Raw genomic sequence first — 21238 nt, 5'->3', positions numbered from 1 at the left:
GTTGTTTAAAATATGCCTCTTTAATTTATGACAATCTCCTTTCAAACAGTGTTATGCCATCTGAATAGGGTAGAAATGTTACAAACATGTACTTGCGTGCCATCTGAATAGGGTAGAAATGTTACAAACATGTACTTGCCTTTCCCCCTGTCATCTTATTGTTGTCTTTGTTTTATGTGTACATATATCATAGACAGCACAATACATTGTTATTATATGTGCTTTAGAGAGCCCATTATCTTTTTTTTTCTAAGAAGGCTACATGCCCAGCGTGGAGCCCAGTTCAAGGCTTGAACTCACCACCCTGAGTCAAGACCTGAGCTGAGATCAAGAGTCAGACGTGTAACCTGCTGAACTACCCAGGCACCCCTGACGGTCCATTATCTTTTAAGCAAATTAAAAAATTTCTTGTCTTTTGTATTTACCCACATATTGATCATTTCTGATACTCTTCTTTCCTTTGTATGTATCAAAAGTTTCCTTCTGGAAAAAGTATCATTTTTTTTCTCTCTGCTACATTTCTTGCAGTATAATTAGTTTGCCAAAGAATTCTGTTTAGCATATGAAACCAGATGTGGTATTCTTATTTATAGCTTTCCATATATAAGGTGCCTTTTTTCCTTAGCTACTTTTCAGATTTTCTCTTTACCAGTGGTTTTTAGAAATTTGTAATATGCTTTAGTTTGATTTACTTTGTATTTGTCTTGTTTGGGGTTCATGGCTTGAGATTTATATTTTGAAACATTTTAACCCTTGTTTCTTTGAATATTTGTTTGTTTACAGTCCCACTCTCATTCCCCATTGCTGATTCCAATTAAATTTTATTTTTAATTGTTTTTTATTTTACTGCTTGATATTTATCTATAGCCATGATACTCTTTTTTTGTTTTGTTTTTTTCTTTTTTTCTGTTTTGGTCTCCACCTTACACCCACCGTCCCTTTGTGTGCTTAGTTTTGGATAATTTCTTTTGCTATGACTTCAGGTTTATTGATCTTTTATTCTGTAGTATCTCATCAGCTGTTAGTCTTATCCAATGAAATTTTATTTCAGATAGTGTATTGATCATCTCTAGAAATTTCATTTCTAAAATAGTTTCTATTTCCTTGTTAGGTTCTTGTGTGTGTTTTAATCTTTGAATATACTGAACGTATTTCTTAAATAGCCAGTTTAACCTCCCTGTCTGCTAATCCATTATCTGTGGCATTTCTAAATCTGTTTCTGTTGGCTGATTTTTTTTTCCCCCTCCTAGTTATAAACCACGTTTTCTTGTTTCTTTGCATGACTGGTAATTTTTGATTAGATGCTTGCCATTGTAGTGTTTACATTTTTGAGGGGGTAGATTTTGTTGTATAGCTTAATGGAGTGTGGGGCTGTGTTGTGGCCGGCAAGTAAGTTACTTGTGGATTATATTGATCCTGTCAAGTTTTGTTTTTAAGCTTAGTGTGGGTCTAGAGTAGCCCTTCCTATAGGGCTGGGTTTTGTTTTTTGGGTGGGGGGGTTGGTGAAAAACATATAATACAAAATTTGCCCTGTTAACAAATTATTACATGTACAGTATAGTATTGTCAACTACGTGAACATTGGTGTACAGGAGATCTTTAGAACTTTTTCATTTTGTGTAACTGAAATTTTATACCCATTGCACAGTAACTCCCCATTTCTCCTTCCTTCAGCCCTGGCAACGACCATTCTCTTTTCTTCTTCTATTAATTTGACCGGATACCTCATATAAGTAGAATCGTGCAGTATTTGTCTGTCAATGATTGGCCGATTTCACTTAGCTTAATATCCTCAAGATTCATCCACGTTGTAGCATGTGGTAGGATTTCCTTTTTTAAGGCCAAATAGTATTCCATTGTATGTATACATCACATTCTCTTTATCCATTCATTTGATGGACACTTTGGTTGCTCCTTCCTTTTGGCCATTGTGAATGATGCTGCTATGAACATGGTAGTCCAGCTATCTCTTTGAGATCCTTTTTTCATTTCTTTTGCATAAATACACAGAAGTAGGATTTTTGGCTCAGACGGTAGTTCTATTTTTAATTTTTTGAGGAACCTGCATACTGTTTTCCATAGTAGCTGTGTTGGTTTACATTTCTGTCAACAATGCACAAGTGTTCTAATTTCTCTACATTGTTACCAGTACTTATTATTAGCTTTTTTAATAATGGCTATTCTAACAGGTGTGAGGTGATATCTCATGGTTTTGATTCACATTTTCTGGATAATAAGCGATGTTGAGCATCTTTTTCTATACCTGTTGGCCATCTGTATGTCTTTGGAGAAATAGCTATTCAGATCCTTTGCCCTTTTTAAATCTTGTTTTTGGGTTGTTGTTGTTGAGTTATAGGTTTTCCTTATATATTTTGGATATTCTTACCAGGTATATGGCTTCTTGCAAATATTTTCTCCTATTTCATAGGTGTTTTTTTTGTTTCATTTAGTTTTTTACTGTGTTGATTGTTTCCTTTGCAGAAGCTTTCTAGTTTGATGAAATCCCACTTACCTATTTTTGCTTTTTTTGTCTGGGCCTTTGGTATCATATCCAGGAAATCATTCCCAAGACTGGTGATATGAGGCTTTTCTTCTTTGTTTTCTTTTAGTACTTTTATAGTTTCAAGTCTTCATTCTTTTGCATGTAGAAATCTCGTTTTTCTACTGGTGTTTGCGGAAGAGACTGTCCTTCCTCTGTTGTGTACTCTTGGCACCCTTATCAAAGGCCATCTGACTGTATGTGTATGGGCTACCCTCTTTTCTTTCTGGTGCTCTGACCTACAAATTCTAGCTACCTGGATTGCCCTGAATTCTGAGCTTTGTTATTTCAACTAGCAAGACTGGTGGGCTATTTGACGCTCCTCCCTGCACTATGGTCACAAAATTGCCTCCAGATAAGGTTGGGCTATGATAGAACTTTCTCATTTCTGCTGTTGTCCACAGTCTGAAAATAGTTGTTTCATATTTCCCTCCAGTGTTTTAACTGTTTATGGAAGGGTCATAATTCTGGACCCTGTTACTTTCTCATGGACAGAGATAGGAGTCCCATGTGTAGGTGAAAGACTACTTTTTGTGAATTCAGTGAACTCTACTTAGCTGAAAAAACTAGCCTTTACTTCCATTCTTTTCATTTTCATTGTTTGTTTCTTTGTCACTTGTAAGTTGTCATTGATGTCATTCTTTATTTAAGAGGAAGTCAGTAGAGGGCATTTTCAGATTATTTTTTGAGCACTTATTTCCCATATTGTACCTCTCACAATTTGGTAGCCCTTTCCTACTAAACACCACTTGTCACCAGTTCCCACAACACTTAAAGTTTCTCTGGGTCTGTAGTGTTGTTTTAATGACACAAAAGCCCCCAGAGCTTAATACGAACTAGATTTGGCCATCATATTCTGCTATTGTCGTGGGTCAACTAGAATTGGTGACCCAGAATCCTACCTACCCATTGTTTATTGCTGCTCCTTAAACATTTCAGGATTTATCATTTTAAATCACTTTATGCTGTTTTGCTCTGTTTAATGTTGTTGAATATGGTTAATGAACAATATATTACAGTTCTGTTATTAAGGTTGGAGTGGGATGCGTTGGCAGAAAGCAAGTCAGTTAAATTGATCCAAAATCTTGCTATTAAAGAGCACTTTTTTTGGGGAGAGGGAATGGACTTACTCCAATCTATAAAACACCATTAAACACCATTAAGTGAGAAATGTTCTCATTAATAAGTTGATATGTTCAGGTGCTAATTTTCTTTGCTCTTACCCAGTTTTTCTGACTTGATAATGGAAGATGCTCAAGATATTTCCTCTTACATGAAGTCATTGGCTTGTAGACACTGTTAGGTTACCACTATTTTAAAGATGGATCAGGAATCATTTTTATTTTTCTTTTGTAGATTTTGACTAATAAAATTAATTGAAACTTGTATTAGAATAAAAAGCAATTTAATTTCTATATACTTTTTCAGTGAAATATGACATGTTCCATTTGCTGATCTTTGCTAAATTAAAAGGCAGTATAAGATTGCTTTAGGCAAGTATGTGTTTTTCTACTCTTACATTCTTTTTTAAAAAAAAAATTTTTTTAACGTTTATTTATTTTTGAGAGAGACAGAGACAGAATGCGAGTGGGTTGGGGCAGAGAGAGAGGGAGACACAGAATCTGAAACAGGCTCCAGGCTCTGAGCTGTCAGCACAGAGCCCGACGCGGGGCTCAAACTCACAAGCTGCGAGATCATGACCTGAGCTGAAGTCAGACGCTCAACCGACTGAGCCACCCAGGCGCCCCCTTCTCTTACATTCTTATGAGGCACCACTGTGGAACAAGACGGGAGAAAAGTGGTAGCGTATGGATGGATGGGACATACAGTTAGGCAGAGCCACATATATGACAGGCTGGAGTGCTGCTTGTCAGGAGGGATAGTATTCTCTTACCAGCTAGCTGGTCACTTAGCCCTAGAACCAGAGGCAGAGGCCAGCTTTCTCAGCTGTCCAGGACCTCCTATTACTTTCAAACTGGGGACTGGATTTTCTGCTTTTACTGGACACTCAAGAACTATTTTTGAAATGGTTCATTTTCTCATACAATCCTTAAGATCACACACACAAATAATTGGTTTAACTATTAGAAATTTGCTTTTTACTATTGGAATGCTAGGATCTTTTGATATTTGAGAGCTAGCAGTTTGCTGTGTCTTGTTTGAGATTAGAAAGCCTCCTCCCCCAAGGCTGGAGTGTTTCTGTGAAGCTACCCTTCACGTCACTCTTTTATTCTACCCTCCTCCACCCTGTCCACAGAGCTCAGAGTTGGGTTTTGGGAGAAAAACAAACTTCATAGGTGATTTAAATAAAGCCACCGAGGTATACGTGGCTCAGAGCTCTTCACCTGCTCTACTTTGATTGGAATATGATGGTTGCCTACTAAAGAATACATTTTGCTGGCCTACATTTCAGCACTACATATTTAGTAGTAAACTAGTAGACTGAAATTAAGCCAGTGGCTTCATCTGCTTTGGACCTGTGTCTGGTTCTCCATATATGAAAACTAAACACATAACAAGATTATGAAGAAGAAAAAACAGTAGCCTCTTTATACATACTGTGGTACATGTGATCCTATTAATTAATGCTTATTTGTATTATGTAGGTATATATAATACATATATTTTATAAACAAATTATACATGTTTTAAATAACTAATAATATGTTAAGAGCATGGGTTCTGGTACTTGCCTTTGCCACTTATTAGCTTTGTGATGTTGGGCAAATTGGCTGAGCCCTGTGCTGCATTTTACTTACTATAAAATAGAACTGCTCTTAATACCAGCCTCATGGGTGCTGTAAGGATCAGAAGAGTTAATACATATAACATGCTTAAAACAGGTCACATAGTAAGTGCACAGTGTTAGGTCAAACCATGTGAAATTGCCAATATTTGTTGTTTTTTGACTTACCCCAAAACGGCAATTTTATATACTTAAATGCAATAGCAATATGTACTAATTTTTAAAAAATACTTGTTGAACAATCAGAATCACATATTATGGATGCAGTTTACTGTCTAGGATCCATTGAGTCAATATTGATGAGGGTAGGGCCTGGGAAACTAAATGGAAACCAACAATAATCTCTCCGAGTGACTAAGATGAGCTGGCAAGTTTAGGAATTCTTGATTTACAGTATTGGTTAGGAGATTTTTTTTTTATACTGTGAAGAGAATAACATTGATAGTGAAGAGAATGAATCTGCAGAGGAATTTTGCCTCGGAATAAATCAGAACTCATGTCTCACTTCTGTCTGATTTAGGTGATATTTAGATTGGACGTTAGACTGTAGAGTTGATGCTGGAATGAATTAAGACTTTTGAGACTGGTGTATTTTAGGATGAATGTATTTTGTGTAAGAGAAGGGCATAGACTTTCATGGGGCAGGGAGCAGAATGTGTCCCTCCCAGAATTCCTAAGCCCTAACCCCCAGTGGGATTGTATTTGGGAGATAGTCAGGTTTTGCTGCGGCCATGAAGGTGGGCCCCCGGTGATGGTGTTAGTGCCCTTGTAAGCAGAGACATTTAGCTTGCTCTCTTGAGCTCTCTTGAGATTGTCTCAAGTGCAAGTGATTTTTTTCTTCAGCTGTATCTGACCTACTAAGGAGTCCATCAAAGGCATTCTTCATTTTGTTACAATGTTTTTCTTTATATTTTAAAAAATGTTTATTTATTTTTGAGAGGGAGAGACAGAGCACAGTATACTCTCGTGCACTTGAACTGGGAAGGGGCACAGAGAGAGGGAGACAAAAGATCCCAAATGGGTCCTGCACTGACAGCACAGAGGTCGATGCAGGGCTTGAACTCACGAACCATGAGATCATGACCTAAGCTGAAGTCAAATGCTTAACTGACTGAGCCACCCAGGTGCCCCTGTTACAGTTTTTTGTTTTTTGTTTTTTTTTTTTAATCTCTAGCATTTTTTTTTTTGTTTTTTAAAAAAATTTTTTTTTTTTTTTTTAACATTTATTTGTTTTTGAGACAGAGAGAGACAGAGCATGAACAGGGGAGGGGCAGAGAGAGAGGGAGACACAGAATCTGAGACAGGATCCAGGCTCTGAGCTGTCAGCACAGAGCCCGACGCGGGGCTCGAACTCACGGACCGCGAGATCATGACCTAAGCTGAAGTCGGCCGCTTAACTGACTGAGCCACCCAGGCGCCCCTCTAGCATTTCTTTTTGATTCTTTCTTAGAATTTCTATCTCTCTGCTTACATAACCCATCTGTTCTTCCATGTTGTCAGCTTTGTTCAGTTGTTTGGAATTCCTGGTCTGTTAATTCCAGCTTTTGTGCCGTATTTGGCTATCATTGTCGTGCTTGCAGTTTCTTCAAACTATGTCTTTTACTTTTTAGTATGCCTTGTAGTTTTTTCCTAATGGCCTATCATGATGTACTAGGTAAATGGAACTGTATTAAATAGACCTTTAGTAATGTGGCAGTGAGATGTTGGGGCAGTGCAGTGTTCTGCAGTTCTACGATCATGTCTTCTTTTAAAAGTGAGCCTGTGCCCTGGACTGTGAATATCACAAGTGCTTCTCAGTTTGCTTTTCCCCTTGGGTGGGACAGTATAACTAGAGGTAGCTGGAGTCGCTTGTTTCCTTTCCTTGAGGTCAACTGGGCTCTGATAATATCCCAGAAGACTTGGATCTGGTAAAGCAGTTTCTTTTGAGGTCAGGCCTTGTTAAGAAGAACAGAGTGCTCTGATGTATTGCAAATGTTTACTTTCTCCCCTCTGCCTGCAGAAGGGCAAGGGGATTTTTCTGATTGTCCCTTTGAATACCAGGTAGAACCCTTGGAGCTGAAATTCATTTAAGTGTGAGGCCCATCCTATGTCTTGGTCCCCCTGGAGTTTTTAAATTAAAAAAAAATTTTTTTTAAATGTTTATTTATTTTTGAGAGAACACAAGCAGGGGAGGGGCAGAGAGAGAGAGGGGGAGGCACAGAATCCGAAACAGGTTCCAGGCTCTGAGCTGTCAGCATAGAGCCCTACATGGGGCTCAAACCATGAACCGTGAGATTGTGACCTGAGCCGAAGTCAGACGCCCAACGAACTGAGCCACCCAGGTGCCCCCCCCCCCCCCGGAGTTTTAACACTCAGACTCTTCCCTCCTGAGTTTCTAGTGACTTGCCAGTTATATAGTTTGGGTTTTCCTATCCCTGCACTGGTTCTAGCAGAGAGTCTTTCTGTGGTTCTTGTGGAGATTTCTGCTCTGGTGAGTTGTGGTTCTCGGTGTCCAGCCTATCTGTCAACAGTTTGGGAGCAGCAGTTAGTCCTTTAAGCTCACTTCTCTGATGGAGCTTCTAGGAAGGGTTGATTTTTCAGTCTGGTCAGCTTTTTATTTGTTGTTAGATGGAGGTGGAGTGATGACTTCTAAGCTCCTTACCTGTAAACCTGGAAACTGGAATTCTCCCTTTATCTGTCTTTGCTTCCCCAAAGAACTTAACCCATTGCCTGTTTTATCTTCTCTTCTAACACTCTCTTTCGTTTTTCTTCCTGGGTGCTCTTGCTGAGGTTGCCGCGAGTTCTTTGTTTCCTGGATATCTATACCTGAACTCATACTGTCTCTTCCTCTTTAAACCGAATCCTTTTTAGTAAGGCCCCTTCACTAAGCTGAATTTGCACTGATAGCAAATTAGCTACCATTAAGGTACCATTCTATTTAGTCACATTTTTTTCCTTTGAAAGATCATTTTACATTGCCTTAGATGTGAAGAATTTAGTTAATGCCAATTTCCTGCTTAAATCCTTAGGATTTATTACAATGAATTGCACTGAAATTGCCTCATTACTTTGTTAGCTCCTTAAGGTCAAGAACCTTTCCTTGTATATTCTTTTCTTAGTGCTTGCCATGAAATGCTTGTTATTTGTGAGATGATCGACATCATGTATAGAGTTAGGATGTAGAAATCCCTATTTGATAACCTAGGTGTATATTTTTTTAATTAAAAACATTAAAAAAACATTTTTTTTAAGAGGGAGAGAGCTCAAGCAGGAGAGAGTGCTGGAGGGAGAGAGAGGAGAGAGAGAACCTTTAGCAGGCTGCATGGAGCCTGGCGCAGGACTAGATCCCACGACCCTAGTATCATGACCTGAGCCAAAATCAAGAGTCCAATGTTCATATGACTGAGCCAAACAGGCTTAAAATGTTTACATATCTTATTTCAAAATTTATATTTCAGAACATTAGACATAGGGATATCTGACATATTTAGACAGTATCCATTCCAGGTCTTACATGGAATTGTGATATCCTAGGGACTCATGATTATTATTATTTGATATTTTTCCCTCTCCTAAAAATGCTGTTTCATCACATTTGCAAGTATGCTCAGGTAGAGTAGAAGTGTTAGAATTTTGAAATTATAGTGATAATATTTTAGATGATGGAAATATTCTAGGACTTAAGTCAGATTTTGTTAGAAGTCAAATTACTATATTACTAATATAGCCTAACTAATTTATTATGTTGCATTTTTTTTTCAGACTGTTCTCTCTGTATAAGAAAATTTCTATCGTATAAAACACAATGTCCAACTTGTTGTGTGGTAAGTTTTCCTTTCCTGTTTTTTCTTGGAAACTTAATTGGTACAAATATTTCTGTGTGACATACACACAAAAGCCCAAGGGAAAAGGTATAATTATTCAGTTAGGCTACATAAAAGACATTTTCAGAAAGACCTCTACAATACATATATGGATGCTGGGAGAACTGGACAGCCACATGCAGAAGGATGAAACTAGACCACTTTCTTACACCATTCACAAAAAAAACCTCAAAATGGATAAAGGACCTGAATGTGAGACAGGAAACCATCAAAACCCTAGAGGAGAAAGCAGGAAAAAACCTCCCTGACCTTAGCTACAGCAGTTTCTTACTTAACACATCCTCAAGGGCAAGGGAATTAAAAGCAAAAATGAACTATTGGGACCTCATGAAGATAAAATGCTTCTGCACAGCAAAGGAAACAACCAACAAAACTAAAAGGCAACAATGGAATGGGAAAAGATATTTGCAAGTGACATATCAGACAGAGGGCTGGTGTCCAAAGTCTATAAAGAGCTCACCAAACTCCGCACCCAAAAAACAAATAATCCAGTGAAGAAATGGGCAGAAAACATGAACAGACACTTCTCTAAAGAAGACATCCAGATGGCCAACAGGCACATGAAAAGATGCTCAATGTTGCTCCTCATCAGGGAAATACAAATCAAAACCACACTCAGATATCACCTCATGCCAGTCAGAGTGGCTAAAACGAACAACTCAGGAGACTATAGATGCTGGAGAGGATGTGGAGAAACGGGAACCCTCTTGCACTGTTGGTGGGAATGCAAACTGGTGCAGCCACTCTGGAAAACAGTGTGGAGGTTCCTCAAAAAATTAAAAATAGACCTACCCTATGACCCAGCAATAGCACTGCTAGGAATTTACCCAAGGGATACAGGAGTACTGATGCATAGGGGCACTTGTACCTCAATGTTTATAGCAGCACTCTCAACAATAGCCAAATTGTGGAAAGAGCCTAAATGTCCATCAACTGACGAAAGGATAAAGAAATTGTGGTTTATATACACAATGGAGTACTATGTGGCAATGAGAGTACTATGTGGCAATGAGAAAGAATGAAATATGGCCCTTTGTAGCAATGTGGATGGAACTGGAGAGTGTTACGTTAGGTGAAATAAGTCATACAGAGAAAGACAGATACCATATGTTTTCACTCTTATGTGGATCCTGAGAAACTTAACAGAAGTCTATGGGGGAGGGGAAGGAAAAAAAAAAAAGGTTAGAGAGGGAGAGAGCCAAACTCTTAAAAACTGAGAACAAACTGAGGGTTGATGGGGGGTGGGAGGGAGGGGAGGGTGGGTGATGGGTATTGAGGAGGGCACCTTTTGGGATGAGCACTGGGTGTTGTATGGGAACCAATTTGACATTAAATTTCATATTAAAAAAAATACATATATGGAGAAATGGGCTTTGTTCAATTTTTCTTAAAGATTTCTGATAACCTAAATGTATTTTTGGAAGTCGAAACTGATTTTAAGATCAGGAGGTAGCGCTCTTTAAATCTCGTGACCTATGTTTTTGTGGCTTCTCATGTTTTGTTATTTTTCACCTTGAGCCGAAGGTCTGATGGAAGGATTATTCATTTGCATAGGATTAGGGTTTAGTATTTGTGTGGAGGGAAAAGATTCATGACCATTGGGCTGAACCTGGCCTGACTGGTCCCTTACCTCTTTCCCAAACCAGACCTTCAGGGGAAACAGTAGGAAATTTGTTGTTAGAGTTTGTGAAACCTTTCAGGTAGGTGCAGAGGTAGGTAAAAAGGTCAAGTAAACATAAATAGGAAGAAAGAAAGAAGAAGAGACAGTGAGGTCTAATAGGAAGGACTCTGGGCCTGATTGAAGGGTTTGGCTTCTACCTTGGCACCTCTGTTAGGTACATGGTGTTAGGAGGTCACTGAACTTCTCTCAGCTGTTTCCCTACGTAAAAAATGGTGCAGTTTGGCTCCCAAGTTTAATCTCTTTGCAACTTGCCATTGTCAAGATGGTATCATCAGGGAGATAAGCTGCATACCATTAATGCTAAATAACTACAAGATCTGTGGTTTTCCCGTTGCATTCCTGAACACCAATCTTGTTTTTAAACCCTCTTTGAACACCTAATGCTGCTCCCCGTGTAGTCACTTAAAAAGAGCATCTCTGTTCTGCTTTTTAGGGGAAATTCTTGGGATGGCATTTTGAATAAGGATTCTTGCTCATACTAGGTTTTATCTTAGTACAGAGCATATACGATTTTACTAGAGGCTGTGGAGATCTTTTATCAGACTTCCAGTCAGCAGATGCTGATTCACTGTTTTAAAATTCCATATTAGTATGAGATAAATGAACTTTATTTTGAGGCTTTCCTGGAAGACTTAGTAGGATGGGGAGTCTCGGGAGGATGGGTCATGCATTTTCAAAACAAGATTATGACAAGTTATTTTATTGTTTGTGACCTTTTCCCATCTGCTGTTTTTCCTTTCTAGACAGTCACAGAGCCGGATCTAAAAAATAACCGCGTATTAGATGAACTGGTAAAAAGCTTGAATTTTGCACGGTATGATTTAATTTTGTGACTAACCCCTAACTGCTCTGGCGTTTGATATGAGTCCCCTCTTTACTTTGTGCACTCTTGGGGATTAGGGAATGCAGGGTTGCATATTTTGGAGTAAAAGAAGGGAAGCGACAACAGTCATTAATCACTCATGGACAGTCTAATGGTAATAATATTTTCTTCCTTTACTTAACAGAAAGTCTCCTGTCATGAAAAACAGAAGTTAAAAATGCAGATTTGAGTACTTACTTTTGGGTATTACAAAGATACCCAAAAGTATTTTATTTTTCCTGTCCTACCCCTAGAATCATCCATTTTCCCAAGGAGCCCTGGTTCCTTTTATTGGAGAATGGTATTTAGAATCAGGATCTGGAGCTAGGTATGGTCACTGTTCCTGAGATGTCATTGCTTCTAAGCCCTCTCATTGGACAGAGCTGGGTAGCATATGCATGTATACATATGTGTGTACTAACCCATGTATATATGCGTATCTATAATCGTTTCTGTGTCTGTTATATATTAACCCATTAATTCTTAATCTGATTTATTCAGCATGTATGAGATGGTGTGCTGTGTGAAATAGGTAATTATTGGTACTTTATACAGCTCAGAAATGTAGCTTTACTTCTTAGCTGTCAGATGTATGATGGTGAAAGTGAGTTTTGTCACCCCGAAGGATTATTAAAAGGCATATTTTACCAAGCAGTATCTTGAAATTCAATTTTTAGTTTTAATCATGCAAGTCAATTAGAAATTTTCATTATGGACATACCGTATTTAGTTATTAGTTATCTCCTTAAGTGTATGACTTCTTAGCTGTTGGGACAGTTTTGATGGTACATTACATTCATTCTAAAAATGTAGAGAGATTTCTTCCAATAGAATTTCACATTTATTTCATTGAGTTGTGTCTTGAGAATTACAAGATTTAGTACTCTGAACTCGCCTAATATTACTTTCTAGAAATTGGCTTGGTTAGTCATTTCCGTAAAAAAGTCATAAAATGGTGATATTTCCTAGATTAAGAAACTCTGAGATTCTCTGATTCTCATAATTACAGTGTGGCGTTTTTCTTATTTTAAAGTCTTTCACCAATTAGATTTTGAAGTCCATGAAAAAGGGTGGAGCCATGTCTTTAGAAAGGAATTTATTAGCTGTTTGATTTTCCCTGAGACAGTAAAATTATATCTCAAGGCTTATTTTTTTTCCTAGCTGGTTCTGAAAGCATAATAATTTCACTGCTAGGAGAAAGGGAGTGTCACAAAGCAAGTATCTGTTTGTTGAAGGGAAGTGATCGGTGTCTTTGGGTTCATGGACCTTTGGTAACTGAAAGGGAGGCCTTGGGATAGTTGAACTCTCCCCTGTCCCGCTTCCTCCCAAAAGGAATAGGTTTTTTAATTATTCATTATAGTGGGTGTGGTGAGCAGCATTCTTTGTGGATTTGGGATGGATTTTATCATTTGTTTCTCCCTGTTTGCCTTGAAATTACCTTATGATGAACATTTCTTGGACATTTGTCATATCTAATGTGCTGTGGTACTTCATTTGCAAAAGTAATAGAGATGAAATTCAAGCTAATCACTTCCAGTACTTGTTTGATATCTGGTTTAAGATTTATGAGGGAAGTCAGGCAACAACAGATGTTGGCGAGGATGTGGAGAAAGAGGATCTCTTTTGCATTGTTGGTGGCAATGCACTCTGGAAAACATTATGGAGGTTCCTCAAAAAACTAAAAATAGAACTACCCTATGACCCAGCAATTGCACTGCTAGGCATTTATCCACAGGATACAGGTGTGCTGTTTCGAGGGGACATATGCACCCCCATGTTTATAACAGCACTATCAACAATAGCCAAAGTATGGAAAGAGTGCAAATATCCATCGATGGATGAATGGATAAAGAAAATGTGGTATATATATACGATGGAGTATTACTTGGCAATCAAAAAGAATGAAATCTTGCCATTTGCAACTATGTGGATGGAACTGGAGGGTATTATGCTAAGTGAAATTAGTCAGAGGAAGACAAAAATCATATGATTTCTCTCATATGAGGACTTTAAGAGACAAAACAGATGAACATGAGGGAAGGGAAATAAAAATAAGATAAAAACAGGGAGGGGGACAAAACAGAAGAGACTCCAATATGGAGAACAAACTGAGGGTTGCTGGAGGGGTTGTGGGGGGGGGGATGGGTTAAATGGGTAAGGGGCATTAAGGAATCTACTCCTGAAATCATTGTTGCTCTGTATGTTAACTAATTTGGATGTAAATTTTAAAAAATAAAAAATAAAATAAAAAAAAAGATTGATGAGGGAAGAAGTTAATCTTCTAAGGTTTTTGTATTGTTTGTATATTTTTTTTCTTTCTCATCGGTCAGTGCCATTTTAAGACATAATGGTTTAAAATTTTTTAATGTTCTAAATTGAAATAAAAGAGTGTTGGAAATAATTTCAGAGGTTTTCAGACAAAATACTGACATTCATAGCTTACATTTTCTTCTAACTCTAGCCATTTATTTTCAAAGAACAAGAGTATTTTTCTTGACTCAATTTTATTTAAAATAATGTGCTTAAAAATGTGTTGAACAAAATTTAATCAGAATATTTTTGTCTAAGTGGAACATCATTCTTGACCTAAGTAAGAAAATACTGTTTCAGTATTTTTGTGTAGCAGCCAGTCTACATCTGTATCATTTTTACAAACTGAGAGTGTAAAGCATCATTTACTACTTTGGTTTATCCTATCCCCATCAAGGTACTTTTTCTCCAGGTACTTACTCCATGTTTAAGAATTCAGACATTTTAGATGATAATTGTAATAGATCATTCCTTTAGCATCTTAGGAATTCTAAGATGCTATTATATTAGCATCTTAGAATTCTATTAGAATATAATAGAATATTATAGAATATAATTTTGCTTTTTTTCTTACAGTATAGTTTAAAGCATACTGACTTTGGATTTAGGCAGAACTGGGTTCTCTAGCTGTGATCTGTGATCAAACTATTAAACCTCTTTGGCCTCTGTTCCACATCTGAAAAGTGGTAATAATATTATTGACACTTTTAGGGATTGTTGTTAAGGGTTGGAAATGAAGAGTTCTACTAGAAGATACCCAGCATAATACCTGGAGCAAAGGAACCTAAAAAAAGATTTCTGTCATTATTATCATATGTATTTTACGCATGTTTGTATCATCTTCCCTTATATTATATATTGATGCCCTAAGATGCTAATAAGAATTTGTTCTTTGGTGGGCCTCTGCCTGTTTCACCAAACGGTCCTAGACTGCTGTTACATGTTTTGGATCAGAACAGCATTTGTGGGGACTTTTGCTAGGTAATGAAGTCCATGGACTTGATCACATGGGTTTCAGGACTGCCCTGAGTTTCTCTTTGGTGTCTACCCAGAGACCTGTTTTGCTTCTTGATTCTTGGCCACATTCTGAAGAGGTAGAGTTCTTGTGTAGTTAACAAATGGGCAAGATTGTCCTGTACTTGATGGAGTCACAATTATTCTCAAAGTCCATACTTCACCCAAAAAAATCTGAGTATCTATGATAAGTGCTGTTAGGTATTATAATACCAACTGACTTTAAATTAAATTTATAGAAATGGTGGAAATGAAAGAGAAAATTACCAATTCAGTTTAAGTATCCTTTTTAGAATTAATATTTTCACATGGCCCCTATTAAGCTGTGTGAATTGTAGCAGTCTAGTGGTTTTAAATCCCATGTGTCCATTCATGGCTTCCAAATTTATATCTTCAAGTAGATCTCACCCCAAAACTTCAGGCTCCCATATCCCACTGCTTACCTCATATCTCCGCTTGAACCTCTTAAAAGCAACTCTCAACTCTCTGGGCTGCCTGCCATCCCCCACTCCAAATCTCCTGCCCCCACAGTCTTTCTTCCCTCATTAAATGGCAGCTCTGTCCTTTCATTTGCCCAGGCCCCAAACCCTGGAGTCCTCCTTGACCCTTCTCTTTCACACTTAACTCTGTCATCCCATCAGTTAATCCTCCTGGCCCTGTTATTAACATGTTTCCTGAATCTGACAGTTTTTCATCACTGTGCCAGCATTATCCTGGCAAGCCAGCGTCAGCCTGTATTACTTTGATCACTTCTAGTGGTCTCCTATTCCTGCTTTTGCCCTCTGATAGTCGTCCTGAGGCTAGCAACCAAAGTGTTACTTTAAAACAAAAAGTCACAGGGGCGTCTGGGTGGCTCAGTCGGTTAAGCATCTGACTTCATTCCAGGTCACGATCTCACAGTTCATGAGTTCGAGCCCCGCGTCAGAATCTGTGCTGACGCCTCAGAGCCTGGAGCCTGCTTCGGATTCTGTGTCTCCCTCTCTCTCTGCCCCTCCCCTGCTCGTGCTCACACTCTGTCTCTGTCAAAAATAAATAAATAAATAAAAAAGTCAGGTCATACTTAATATCGTCTGGAGGGGGTGTCCCATCTCATTTGGAAGAGCAGCCTGAGTCCTGCCAGTGGCCATCCTCTGGTCCCTACAGAACAGGGTCTCTTGCCGACTTCATGTCCCACTTCTCTGCCCCTTGTTTATTCTGCTCCAGGCGCACTGGCCTTCTTGCTATTTCTCCAATGTGTCAATCATACTCTGACCCTAGAGGCTTTGTACTTACTGTTATTTCTAGGGGAAACACTGTTTCCCCAGAGAGCCACATGGGTTAGTCCTTCAGTTTCTTCGGGCTCTGTGTTTTCATAGGGCACCTTCTCAGTGAGGCTTTCTGTGACCATCCTGTAAAGAGTGCCAAGCTCTTTGCCTCCTCATGCACGGCTTCACTGGCTTTGTTTTTTTCCCATAGCACTTTCATATATGTTGTCTGCATTCTAGTATCTCTTCCCTTACTGTAGTGTAAGCTTCATGAGGACTGAGACGATTTTGTTCTCCGTTATATTTCCACTGCCGAAACTACCCCCTAATAGCGGGCACATGAAGAAGTTAATGAGTTTCAGTTTTGGCACGGGGCGTAATTTTATCATCGCGGTAGTGGAGCTGTACTGCTTGCTGCAGGTACAGTCATGCCTCGTTTTACTGCACTTTGCTTTGGTGAACTTCCCGGGTGTTTAATTTTTTACAAACTGAAGGTTTTTGGCCACCCTGCATTGAGCAGGTCTTATCAGTGCCATTTTTCCAACAGCATTTGCTCACTTCATGTCTCTGTGTCACATTTTGGTGATTCTTAAAATATTTTGAACTTTTTCATCATTATTTTATTTGTTATGGTGATACTATGATAATTGTTTTGGGGTGTCACAAACTGCAGCCTTATACGACCATGAATTTAATTGATAAATGATACACATGTACTGACTGTTCCACTCACAGGCCATTTCTCTGCCTCTCTCCCTCTCCTCGGGTCTCCCTATTCCCCGAGACACAACAGTATTTAAATTAGGCCAATTAATAACCCTGCAGGACGTCTAAGTGTTCAAGGGAGAAGAAGAGTCACACGTCTCATTTTAAATCAAAAATAAGAAACGATTCAGCTTAGTGAGGAAGGCATGTTGAAAGCTGATATAGGCTGGAAGCTAGCCCTCTTGTGCCAAATGGCCAAGTTCTTGAAGTGCTGCTTCAGTGAACACACAAATAGTAAGAAACAAACAACCTTATTGCTGATATGGAGAAGGTTTTAGTGGTCTGGGAAGATGATCAAACTGGCCACAACATTCCCTTAAACCAAAGCCTGATCCAGAGCAAGGCCCTAACTCTTCAATTCTGTGAAGGCTGAGGGGGGTGAGGAAGCCGCAGAAGAAACGTCTGAAGCTAGCGGAGATTGGTTCACAAGGTTTAAGGAAAGAAGCTGTCTCCGTTACATAAGAGTGTAAGGTAAAGCAGCAAGTGCTGATGTAGAACCTGCAGTGAGTTATCTGGAAGTTCTAGCGGAGCTTGTTAATGAAGGTGACTGCGCTAAACGATAGATTTTCAATGTGGACGAAACAGCTTTCTATTGGAAGAAGACGCCATCTAGAACTTTCATAACTAGAGAGAAGTCAGTGCCTGGCAAAGGACAGGCTGCCTCTCTTGTTGGGAGCTAATGCCGCTAGTGACTTGAGGGTGAAGCCGGTGTTATTTAGCCTGTGGATTGTCCCAGGGCCCTTAAGAATTATGCTACATATACTCTGCCTGTGCTCTGTAAATGGAACCACAAAGCCTGGACGATAGCACATCTTTTTATAGCATGGTTTACTGAATAGTTTAAGCCCACCTTTGGGAACTGTTGCTCAAGAAAAAAGGATTCTTTGAAAATGTTACTGCTCATTGGCAGTGCACCTGGTTACCTATAGGGCTGTGATGGAGATGTACGAGATTAATGTTGTTTTCATGCCTGCTCACGCAGCATCTATTCTGCGGCCCGTGGATCAAGGAGTGATTTCAACTTTCAAGTCTTATTATTTAAGAAATACTTTTTGTAAGGCTGTAGCTGCTGTAGATAGTGATTGCTTTGATGGATCTGGGCAAAGTCTGTTGAAAACCTCCTGGAAAGGATTCACCATTCTAGATGCCATTAAGAACATTCGTGATTCATTGGAAGGGGTCAAAAATACCAGCAGGAACAAGAGTTTGGGAGAAGCTGATCCCGACCCTCATGGATGACTTTGAGGGGTTCACGAATTCTGTGGAGGAAGTAACTGCAGATGTGGTGGAAACAGCAAGAGAACTAGAATCAGAAGTGGAGCCTGATGATGGGACTGAATTGATGTAATGTCATGATAAAACATAAATGGATGATCAAAGCAAGTGGTTTCTTGAGGTGGAATCTACTCCTGGTGGAGATGCTGTGAAGATTGTTGAAATTAAAAAAAAAGACTACTCCCATTCTGGGGCCTTTGATTTCCATGTAAATATTAGAATGAATATACTGTTTCCACCCCCAAAAAAGTTGCTTTTATTTTGATTGGCATTGCATTGAATCTATAAATAAATATGGGGAAAATGGGCATGTTAACATTGTTGAGTTTTCTAGTGCATGTACCTAGTGTATTTCTTTATTTAGGCTTTTTTAAAATTTTCCGCAGCAAATTTGGTAGTTTTCAAGACATAAGTTTTACACATTTTTGTTAAATTTATTCCTAGGTATTTAATATTTTTGATGATATTTCAAGTGGTATTTATTTAAAAATTTTATTTTCCATTTGCTAATACATAGACATGACATTAATTTTTGTTTAACAGATATTATGTCCAGGGATCTTGTAAAAATTCACTTACTCTAGTTGCTTGTAGAGTCTTTGGATTTTTTATAAACATAATCATGTCACTTGCAAATAAAGTTTTCTTTCCCATTTTGTGTGTGTGTGTGTGTGTGTGTGTGTGCCTTATCACAAAAGCTATGGCCTCCAGTATAATTTGAATAGAGATGGTGGCAGTAGACATCCTTGTCTGGTTTTCACTCTCAGGGGAAGATGTTCAAGCTGTAATAGTAGCTATAGTTTTATTGAAAGTATCTTTTTTCAGATTAAGAAAGTTTCCTTCTGTTCCTAGTTTTCTAAGTGTTTTTGTTATGAATGGGTATTGGATTTTATCAAATGCTTTTTCTACATTTATTGTAATGATAGTATAATTTTTCTCCTTAAATTTGCTAATGTGGTGAATTGCATTGATTTTTCAAATAACAAACCAACCTTGTATTCCTGAAATAAGTCTCATTTGGTCATGATGCATTATATGTTTTTATTTATCTCTAGATTTTATTTGTTAATGTTTCATTTATGATTTTTGTGTTTATATTTATGAGATATTATTGGATTATAATTTTATTTTCCTACAATGTGCTTGTCAGATTTTGTTATCAAGGTTATGCTGGCTTTAATATGAATTGGGAAACATTCTTTTTTTATTTTCTGGATAACTTTGTGTAGCATTGATATTATTTCTTCTATAAATATTTGGTAGAATTCACCAGCAAAACTGTCTGGGCTTGGGGTTTTCTTTGTAAGAGGGCTCATTATTTGTCATTACAAAAAAATTTGTAATATTTTTTATTTGTTAATTACATCACTTTGATTAATTGGATTGGTTCACATCTTCTGTATTCTTACTGATTTTTGCCCATTTTGTTAGTTAGAAAGGTATGTTTAGATTTATACACACTGTTATTTAAACCAACCATTATTGTGAATGGCCTGTTTCTCCTTTTAGTTCGTTCAGTTTTTGCTTTATACATTTTGAAGCTATGCTACTAAGTGAATATAATTTATGATTTTTTAAATGTTTATTTTTGAGAGAGAGTGAGAGAGCATGCACACTAGTGGGGAAGTGGCAGAGAGAGAAGGGGACAGAGGGCCCAAAACAGGTTCCATGTTGTCAGCACAGAACCTGACACATGGCTCGAACTCATGAACCTCGAGATCCTGACCTGAGTTGAAACCAAGAGTCGGCTGCTTAACTGGTTAAGCCATCCGGGAGCCCCTATAATTTATGATATTTATGCTTTGAATTAAATTGACCATTTTGTCAAAATGAGATGTCCCTCTTTATCTCTCATGATACTTTTTGCCTTAATGTTGTCTGTTGTTAATGTTACCATATCAGCTTTCTTTTCATTAATATTTTCATGGTACTTCTCTTCCTATCCTTTTATTTTCAACCTTCCTGGGTCTTTATATTTAAAGTATTTTTTCAAACAGTGTGTATCTTATTTTTAATCTAGTCTGACTGTCTTTGTCTTTCAGAGTATTTACCCATCACATTTAATGTGATTACAGTTTAGCATGTTACCTTTGTTTTCTTTCTCCATTTGTTTCTTTGTAAAAAAAATTATTTATTTCTGCCCATTCTTTATGATATTAAAAGTATTTTTATTGTTTCCTTTGTTAGTTTTTACATTATATCTCTTAGTGTCACTCTTTTAAGTCCTTACTGAAGAAATGACAAAATATGTCCTAATAATAGTGTACCATAAATTAGTATTTTTATCATGTCCTGAACAGTGCAAGAACTTTACAGTATTTTTATATTATTTCTCTTTTTTAAAACTATGTTTTTGTATGTATTTTACTTACGTGTTTGCTGTAAATCCCACAAGACGTTGTTAGTGTTGTTGAAAACAGTAGTTTTGTTTTGACCCACATATTTACCTTTTGTGGAGCTGCTGATTCTTTTTTTTTTTTAATTTTTTTTTTTTTAACATTTATTTATTTTTGAGAGACAGAGGCAGAGTGTGAGCAGGGGAGGGGCAGAGAGAGAGAGAGGGAGACACAGATCTGAAGCAGGCTCCAGGCTCTGAGCTGTCAGCACAGAGCCCGATGCATGGCTCGAAATCAGAGACTGCGAGATTATGACCTGATCTGAAGTCAGACACCTAACCGACTGAGCCACCCAGGCGCCCCTGGAGCTGCTGATTCTTACTGACATTTTTGTACCTCCCTCTAGAATCATTTTCCTTAAGCTGAAGAACATTTCTGTACTACCTCCTTGTCTGCCAGTGAGGAATTCTCTTAGCTTTTCTTAGCTTGAGAATGTATTTTGCTTTTACTTTAGAACACAATTTTCCTTTAAAAAAATGTTTATTTCTTTGAGAGAGAAAGAGAGAGAGTGAGCAAGGAAGAGGCAGAGAAAGAGGGAAAGAG

General features: G+C 38.0%; 1 protein-coding gene across 7 annotated transcripts in view; it reads left to right on the top strand.

Annotated features, from left to right (window-relative positions):
• Window positions 1-21238, top strand: part of RAD18 (RAD18 E3 ubiquitin protein ligase) — a 103145-nt gene that overhangs the window by 9196 nt on the left and 72711 nt on the right. For all 7 annotated transcript variants that reach the window (XR_006195133.1, XR_006195132.1, XR_006195131.1 and 4 more), the window contains exons 3-4: window positions 9027-9088; window positions 11573-11643. Coding sequence is in view for 2 of the 7 variants with exons in the window: in XM_042910054.1 (XP_042765988.1) it covers window positions 9027-9088; window positions 11573-11643 (133 nt within the window). In the remaining 5 variants the exon portion in view is untranslated. The remainder of the gene's footprint in view (window positions 1-9026; window positions 9089-11572; window positions 11644-21238) is intronic.

This window comes from Panthera leo, chromosome A2 (genome assembly GCF_018350215.1).
Source record: "Panthera leo isolate Ple1 chromosome A2, P.leo_Ple1_pat1.1, whole genome shotgun sequence".
Classification (NCBI taxonomy): domain Eukaryota; kingdom Metazoa; phylum Chordata; class Mammalia; order Carnivora; family Felidae; genus Panthera; species Panthera leo.
The sequence above is the reverse complement of the archived record's forward strand: the minus strand, read 5'-3'. Positions and strand labels throughout refer to the sequence as shown.